The sequence below is a fragment of the Pinus tabuliformis genome, chromosome J, assembly GCF_031772625.1.
Source record: "Pinus tabuliformis cultivar Carrire ecotype Pingquan chromosome J, CPIR1, whole genome shotgun sequence".
NCBI lineage: Eukaryota > Viridiplantae > Streptophyta > Pinopsida > Pinales > Pinaceae > Pinus > Pinus tabuliformis.
Window position 1 is genome coordinate 1,489,217,288 of NC_142295.1, and position 9,684 is coordinate 1,489,226,971.

At 39.1% G+C, this 9,684-nt stretch overlaps 1 protein-coding gene across 1 annotated transcript in view; it reads right to left on the reverse strand.

Moving 5' to 3' along the window:
• The window catches only part of CRTISO (carotenoid isomerase), a 48,053-nt gene extending 38,707 nt beyond the window's left edge, over positions 1-9,346 (reverse strand). Inside the window, exon 1 of the mRNA XM_089379660.1 lies at positions 8,680-9,346. Coding sequence (XP_089235786.1) covers positions 8,680-9,120 — 441 coding nt within the window. The 5' untranslated portion in view covers positions 9,121-9,346. The remainder of the gene's footprint in view (positions 1-8,679) is intronic.
• Positions 9,347-9,684: the final 338 nt, after the last annotated feature.

Sequence of the window (9,684 nt, forward strand, 5' to 3'; positions counted from 1 at the left end):
TTGCACCGATTTTCCCAAGTTGGGTTTTTCTGGGGACATTTGTCCAAAAATAACAGTGTCACTTGTGTGTTTGTCTATTTCTTTCAGTTGTTGATTTGTAGATGGTTGAGACTGTATTGTGTTTATTTCAGTGTTTATATGGTTAAATAACTTGTTAGTAATTAAATAAGTAGGCAAAATAAACCAGAGAATACATATAAAATTTCTAACGGGTAATACTTAGAAATTTCAACACTCTTCACATCATAACACTCAAGGATGATGGAATTTCATAGTTGGTATAAAGAATGTGGCATCCTCTATGAAGTAAACTCTTACCATGTCATGGATCACTTGCACCTATTGATTGAGGGGTTAGCCTAGAAACTATTCCTCCCCTTAGGGTTGGAAGTACTGTATAGGGCCTTTTGATAATTCTCCCATATCTAAGCATGGTAACTTGTTTACAAGTCATATGCTAGAAATATATTTGAAGATGATGTTTGCCTAAAGTATTTTAATGCCTTTTGCATTAAATATGGCCCACTCTGATAGTCTTATAGTCTTATAGTTCTTACACCTATGATGTTGATCTCACTTAATTCCATGAGTATGTTTTAGATGCTTACTCGTAGGTACAACTAACATCCCTTAAGGGATTGTGTGATGCTTCTCCAACACTTCAGAGAGGACATCAAGATCCATTCGATGACTCCACTGGGCACCAAAACCAAGACATTGACCTCCTTTTGAGGAGTGTTGACCTTGAAATATATCCAACATAGTTGATGACACTCTCCTCTCCCCTAGGAGCTGAAACATTGCACATGACGCCCCTAAGCTAGCATTGCACCTTCTTGATGGGCGTTGCCCTCTTTCTGAAATGATTTGATGATGACGATTTGAGACCCCTCTAGAGGGGATGGTACACTACATTGCATGATGATGTCATGCCGTAGCTCCATGATGTCCCCTTCATGTGGCTTGGATTAATGATGTGAGGTTATTTGATGATAACGCCTTGTTGAGGGAGCCTTTGCTTGATAAGTAGACACCTGGATTTAAAACATCTGTGGTTTATATCTTTTGACTTAGTTACCGGAGAATCAACAGTAAAAATCATTTTCTGTCAACGTTTCAAATCCCAATGTCTAAATACCTAAATTAAGCTCTTTTACTATCAACATTCAAGAAGTCCTGATGATGGATTCCGGTTGGGATTTGAAACGTTGACGGAAAATGGTTTTCACTGTGGATTCTCCAGTAACTAAGTCAAAAGTAGACACTTTTTTATGAGGAGATGTGATTCTTGGAATGAGGAGCACCCCTTTGAGTCATCTATGGCACATTTTGATGAGAGACACACCTTTTGGAGGATGGGTCACCTTTGGAAGCGTTTTAGCTCATATGGGTTAAAAGAGCCTTGTTTTTATGTTTTATCATTGAGATAACTATCTTTGGCGGTCATCTTGTGAACTATCCAACATGTAATCACATTTTATATTATTTTTAGGGCTTTTAGTCTAATTTTGGATTAAATCGATTTGGTTGCCCTCATATAAATAGAAAGAGTCAATTTAACCTTGAATCCTTGTCACACTCACTCAAGGGAGTGTGACTATCTTCTCTCTTTTCTCTTGATCGTTATGGAGCATTAAATGAGCAAATTATCTTGGGGAGGATATTGGAATTGAATGGTTCTTTCTCTTAGATGATGAATGTTGATTCTACGGTGATTTTGTGCAAATTTATTGTAAGTATTTTCTTCCATCTTGTATTTATTGCAGAATTAAGTTTTCAATGAAATTTTCACCAAAGTGTTGTTGAATCTTTTATGGTTCTAGCATCTCCTTGACAAGATTATCATCAATTTTTTATTGAGGAACCTAGTTGTAGCTTCCTCCTATATTTGTCTCCAATTTGATTTAAAGACACTAGGGTTTGCGTTGGAAAACCTAACTACAGCTTTCTCTCTCCCTTAAATCGCTTCTATCAATCCTCTTTTATAGATTTTAGCCTTACACTCTATTATCCCTTGATTGAGAAAGGCATTAATCCACTTTTGTGTCAACTATTGATTTTTGGTAGCATTGGATGCACTCTAAGCCTCAAAATTTCTGGTAGCATCAAAGGCTTAGACACATGTATTCCACAATACCCAGAAATCATTTTGGGAAATTCCACCCAGAGAAAGTTTTATTAACATAATTAATTATTTTTAATGGAGGCCTAAGTCTAAACTTAGGAACTTAAAACAATTAAAGGGTATTAATCTAACTGTGGGTGAAACTTCTAGAAGAAGACGAGTATCAAGCCAAAATTATCTGAGCCATTGATTAGGATCTAATTTGGGTCGTTGGTTCTCAACTGGAGGATTATAAGAGGAGGCTTGATGAGCATTTGGAAAACACATCGAGTGGGAGATCAGAGATCAAATTTCTGAAGAGAGCAGCAGCAGTTGCCAGTGAGATTCAAAGTGATTTCTTGTAGTGAGGGGCAGGGATAGTTCTAGTTGGATATTTCTCCTGATCCAGGAATACTCTACAGAGGAGGTAGAGAGAGATCCGGGAGAGGCAGCACAGAGGCTAAGCTAGCTAGTGTAGGTAGACGCAAAGGCTAAGCTGGCCAGTGTAGGCTGACGCAGAGGCAGTGCAGAGCCTTGAGGAGGTCCATATTTTTGCTGGAGGAATCAATTTCTAAAGCCAGAAGTCAGGGTGTAAGACCGAGTGGTGGAAATCAAAGTTCCTGGGAGGCAAATCGATCAGCAGAGGGAGTGGCATTGTCCCTAGACGATGTGACGTTGGGTTGACGTAGTGACTGCACAGAGGCAACAAGGGGCAAGCCATTCTATGGCTGGATCGATCAGGATCGCCTGTGATAGTGTGAGGTACTTCTCACTATTCTTCTGTCAGTGATATTCTCTATATTGGATAGCCAACAAGGCATCAAGAGATTGTATTCAGAAACTACTGCTTAATAATACAAACCCTCAGTTGCTGCACCGTTATCCCACATTGGGTTTTTCCGGGGACATTTGTCCAAAAATAATTGTGTAGATGTGTGTGATGTTTATTTCTCTCCTGTGTTGTATTTAGTTTCCGCAATTTTTATTTGTGTAGGTTGCAGTGTATTTAATTCGATATTTGTCGTAGCACACAGCAAGTAAATTGGTTAATCGAATTAACAATAAGAATAATTAACATCAATTGCTACAGTAGGAATCGGTTAACCGATTTTTCACATCAACCCCACAAAATAAAACCCTAAATTTCTTTTTTTATTGTTTTCTAGGGTAAATAAGGTTCGATTACAACAAATCTGCATTTTTCAACATTATTTACCTTGAACTTTATAGTCTTGACTCCTAGGGCTAGACTATGCATACACTAAACCGAAAAAGTATAAATATTAATCTTCATGTATTTTTTAGCCATTAATTGGGGTCGACATCTAGGGTTGTTCTTGTTGTTTTATGTATTTTCAGCCATCGAAAATTGTTGTAATATAATTCCTAGTTTACTTATTGATTAGCCCTTAGTTTTCACTTGTTTGTTATTAATTTTGGGCTATTTTGTTATTGATGTTATAAATATTTGCATGTTGCAATTGTGCTAATTAAAACCCTAGTTTATAACAATTTGTAATTTATAGATAACATGTGTTTGAGAACCTATTTGAGCCTCTCCAAGACTTACTAAGCCCTCTAGATTTAGCCATAGGGTCCTTTGAACTCGTTGTCTTGAAATTACATCTTATCTCACCCAAAACCCTAATTATTGAACATTTATCCTTGGGTGTAGTCTATAATAGAATCCTTAGGGGGGTATTTAGCCTAGGAGCACTTGGATTATCTAATCCCTAAGATCTGTTGTGAAAGCCTCCCTTGTGGGGATAATATCTAACCAAAGAATAGTAGGAGAATTGTTGGCTAAGGCGTCAATGATGATTGATCCCATTGTTGCTCTTAATCTAGAGTGCTTAGTAAGGCTTTTCACTAAGGTGCTAGATTTTGTAGTAACAATCAGCACAAAGGGCAATTTTCTATTGAATGATCAATCCTCAACTACATATACTTCAAATTTGATATCACAAACAAATTTCAGAGTCAACAGATTTCTCTTTTCATCCCTCCAAAAACTAGAACAAACCTACTAAAAGGTACAGCAGTCAGCTTAGCTTTGAAGAAAATTATAACATGAAAAGACAACCTTACTTGGAATTTAAACCCTCGAACATCACAAAATAAGCTCCAAATTTGTCTAGAAGTATCCTCAACACCTTAGCACACACAATATAAAGGAAGTTTCACCATGAAATGCATCCTTTGGAAGTGAGAGTGTCACTTCCTTTTACAGTTTCATTTTGAGCAAATATAACTCTCTAGAAACCCCAAGGCACTCTCCTCTTAGGTTATTTTTTACCATCCAAAGGCCACATGTCACTTCCCAAGTGAGGCACTCCATGAAATAATGCCTTACTTTATTTTAAGTTGTTATAGATTGTCAATTGGGTCTAGCTTTGGTGGTTGGGAGGAATGATCGTTATCCTTCCCATCTAGGTTCTATTGTTGCTAGTGATATGTCGATATGGTCTTGCGCACTGAAGAGTCTTGTTTACCATGGGCATCATCCTCAAAATAAGGGGGAGCACCTGGGGTTTCCTAGGATATATAGTCCAAAAATTTCAAGTCAATTGGGTCTAGCCTAAGTGGTTGAAGGAAGGAGTGTTATCCTCCCCACCCACAGTGTTGATCTCTTGATAAGTATATTGTTGTATCAGCCTTAAACCCTAGGGAATCTAGTTTACCATGGGTGCCATCCTAAGAATGAGAGGATGTGCCTAGTGGGTTTCTTTTGATATGTATTTCAAGGAACCAAAATGAGATGTTCTAGGGACTTCTAAGTAGGGTTCTTCCCTTATGAATGCTAGATACATTGATTGAAAAACTTCTAAAGGTTTCCATGCAAGACGCCCTCCCCTTATTCCTTGATATGTGTGAAGAAAAGGGTCCCCATATGCCACTGTTATCCTTTTAACTATGCCCCCTAGTCTACATAGGTTTTCCACAATCTTGGTCGCATCACATTATCCACCCAATTTACAAATTGGGGTCCAGTATGGATCCCAACAACTATAGGAGCATCATGATAGGCCACACGTTTTCTAAACTTTGTGTTATGGCCCTCCACTTGAAGCTTTCTGGGGAGTTTGAGAGGAGGCAACTCAGAGCCAGAGGATAGGCTAGATTTCAACCTGAGTACTAGGCCATTGACCACATCCTTACACTCAAGGCCATTATTGAGGAGGCATGATATCGCTCTTCAAAAGTCTATGCTGCTTTGTTGACTTTTAAAAAGCTTTTGACTCTTTCCCTCGGGAGTCTTTGTAATAGAGATTTAGAGACATTGGTATCTTTGATACCTTACTACCCACTATCATGCACCTTTCCACTATCATGCACCTTTACGAGTCACTTCTTGTTCGTCTTCCCACATGATAGGGTTATTAGATTTTATCATAACATAGGGGTCAAATAGTGTTGCCCATTGTCCCCCACATTTTTTGAAATCTACATTGATGAGCTAGATTCCTTCTTGCATGAGCACATACAGGATGGAGATGGATGCCTACTCCACCATGTCTTGATATCTATCCTACTTTTCACTGATAATTTGATCCTTTTAGCCTCATCATCCCACGGGGTTGCAGAGACAGTTGGATGCCTTGGCCCTAGTTTGTGACCTTCAACAATTGACGATCAACCTAAGTAAAACCAAGGTCACAATCTTCAACAGGTTGAAGAAGACCCTCTCTAATCACCATTACATTTTTAGAGGAGAGGAGATTGAGATCACTTGCACATGTACTTACCTGGGAGTATTATTCACAAGACATCACTTTGGTCAACGCCATGCACTACAACCCCGAGTTACCAAAGGCCATGGTTTCCTAGCACTTCTCGAAAGGTAGTGCTTCCAAAACCGTTTTCAGGACATATTGTCCAAGATGTCAATCCTGAATACTCTCATTTGGCCTACGATTTTATATATAGCTCTAAGGTGTGGGGACCTCGTCTATTAGATTCCAATTGGTCTTTAGCAAAGAGAGTATAAATCACCTCCCTTCACCGCATCATTGGATGCAAGTAGAAATCCACCAGCCCATCAACCTCATAGAGTTTGGAGCTTGTCCCTTTCAGCTCTGTTACCCATTCATATACATGGATAACCTAGCAGAAAAAATTTCTACTAAGATGTAGATTTCCAGCCAGCAGCCTCACACTATCCTTAGATAGCAACTTATCAAATGCCTTTTAGCCACTCATTGACTTAGCTTATCCACTTGACTAGCACACTCTTCCAGTGAAGGTAAGTAAGCAACCAAAAGGTACATTAGCCATTGTTTCATACAAAGTGCCTACAATTGTTTTCGGCATCCTCTTAAGGATCATGGGTTGAAATCAGATGCATGGAAGTTATACTTGTTTCCTTATTTCACCTTGGTGGTCATCTCTTCCTTCTAGTAAAGTGCCAGCACCTTGGAGCTTTTCTTTCACATTCTAGCAAGGACATGAATAGGAGGCCTTCATAGAGGTAGCATGTCCACATCCTTCCATACCTAACACTTGCGATTTGTCCCTGGTCCATGGTGCAAAGTTCAAACACTTTTGGACTAACCCCAAAGGCTAACAATTGTTTAATGCAAAGACAATTTACATGAACATACTAAGTTCAATCATCAACAAAAGATCCTTCATAATCTTTAAAGAAATATCATGAACCAATTGAATGTTAAACCACGGATCAAATGTCATTAATATCAAGGAGATGTTTGAACCATCAAATCCCTCATGTATAGAATATGAGAGTGACCGGTGAATTAGTAAAGCACAAAAACACACTTTAACCTAACATTGCATTGGACCAAGTTGGCCTTAACTCACTCCTAAAAAATACACTTTAACCTAACATTGCACCAAGTTGGCCTTAACTCACTCCTAGCACTGAAATACCTAATAGAGAGTTGGATGGGGGGGCACAACTCTCCAAGTCAAAGAAAATGCAGAACATCCATACTCTGAAGGATTGTCCAAAGGAACATCATTTATTACTAGCCTGCTATAATATGGTTTTCAAGTTGGGATCAAGTGAAAATGGTAAAGCTAAGTTGCCATTTGTAGGCAATCAACTAAGGGAAAGAAAAAAAATTATTCTAGTGGTTTTCTTTAAGATGTTCAACATTATGGAATATCACTAAAAGTTAAATTTCACACCAATGCATAACTGTCATGAGCACCAGAGGTGCCAACAAAAAGCAATTGTATTGTTACTAGGAATTACAAACAAAATCTAAATGGATGGCTATTTAAAAGCGAAGTCTATGTTTCCTTAACTGACAAATATCTCAAATTTACAGGTTTCATCGTGTTAGTATGCCAAGACATGCCATTGGCTCTTCTATGAGGCCTAACATTATTAATAAATAGATAAACAATCACATTCCCAAGTGTAGGAATAGTAACCACACATAAGATTGTGGTCCAGTAACAAAATGGAGAATTCCACTTACATAGCCCTCGAGTTCCATCCTTGCTAGCATAGCAACAATCTTACAACAGCCAGTAATTGGGCCAACAATCAATTAGATGTGCTTGTGCCTGGGCTCTAATTATCATCTACTTAGATACCTAGTGGTACCTACTACATGCTGTTGTCATTGAACTTCATGGGATTTACTGAATAATGTTGTAGGTTGAATTTGCACAACAAACCTTAAGCCTCAGACGGACTTGTTATTAATGTTGGTGAATCAAAGATTTTGTTATTGATGCTATACCAATATCTAAAGAGGAAGTACAGCTTGAGTGGAACTTAAGAGCATGTGCTTCAGTATAAGAGGTCACAAGTTCAAAGCCAGAGGGGATAGAATTTGTACATGTTGATAAATTAACATAAGCTGGGGATAGAGTTTGTACATGTTGATAAATTAATATAGACTTGTTGTGATAAGCCCAGGGGTAAGCATACCTATGGAGTGGGGCCTAGTGTCTCCAGACCTCTCAGCCCTTGCCAAGTAACAAGTTACTCCTAGTATTGGCTTGCAGGCTGTCGGTGCTAGCTCCACCCAATTTTTATGGTTAAAAAAAATGTTGGTGAATCTTTAAATTTTGCAAGGTTCTAAGTGAGAAACAGTGACAACAAGGTTCCACAAATATGCATTTATGGCAAGTCTGTCTTGTGCCAAGGTGATACTGCTGTGATTGCATTTAGTGGACCAACACTTTCAGGGTTGACCAGTCTGCACTAACCCTAGAAGAACCTTCAGGAACTTACCTGACTGCTCCAGGGTGAACTTTTCAGTTAGGACCAACCTGGGAAGGCCAGCACAAGACCTTGCCAGACAGCTCCAATGTTGACTAATGAGGAGCATCCCAGTAAGCAGCTGATAAGAGCGGGGAACCTACCTGACTGCTCCCGATCGATCCAATCAGGACCAACCCTTCGTTGAAAGGATTGATCATGACTGGTTGGGTTGACCCAGGATCAACGCTGCACATACTATTGTTGTAATTGCACCCAGTGGTGCCTAGTGGAAATGGATGATGATAAATAAATATTAACTTCGCAACAGCTGCCCAGGAAACAATAAGCAAGTTATTTCCTAAACAGATAAATTAAATATTATCAGACAGAGGGGAACCTTATCACTGAATCCGAACATGACCGAGGATCCTACATCAAATGTATAGCCATCCCTTTTGTAGAACCCTGAGCTGCCACCAGGGATAACGTACTTTTCTAACACAAGAACTCTGGCCCCTTTTACTGCCAACTGGGTTGCAGCAACCAGGCCCCCTATGCCTGACCCAATGACTATGGCATCATACTCTTCTGACCCGTTTAAAACAGTCTCAATTTTTCTGGGTACTTGTGTTGTAATTGCCATCACTGTGCTACACAACTTTCTTTTACAAACATAGCGCCTTTCCCGGTGTCTGTGAGACTCTGAGGATTTTTTTAGCCATTGTCTCAATGGATTGATACAAATGCTCGATGAAGATAATATACCCAATTGGGGTTTGCCAGAGCCTGATTCAATCCCAAGTGTTTTGGGTATTCCAGCAAATGAACTGAGAGCCATTGAAACATCCGGTTATTGGACAAGCGAAACTTCACCCATCGATCATAGATAGACTTGCTTTTAACTGCAGGATTGATGGGCTCAAATTGATGAGGAGAACTACAGATATGGTATTTCGGGATGTTGACAAGGAACGGCCCTCTATCTGGTTGTGATGGAAACAGTGAGTGGAAAGGACGTTCCACTAGTTGAGTGGACTGGAATTTGCGGCAGGGTGGATATAGTAATGAAGCGGTACACAACATTTTCAAAAAGGCAATAGGTAAGTGACGGAAACGATAGTGAAAATGATAAAGAGAGGTCGTTGGCTGGAAGGATTGCGTCCAATGTACAATGAAAGAAGAAAGAAGACACGATCGTGTCGAATTGTGGCACGCAGTGCACGCAATGCTGTTAATGTTAATCTGTATGTCATTTGTGTTTTTTTAACGGTGGAAGAATTTATCATAATTTGCGTGGACGAATTTATCATAATTTGGCTTTTTAATTCATATGGATAGTGGAATAGTTATTATGGGTTATTATTAGTCTTTGTCTCGGACTATTAGCGATCGCTCACCGAGT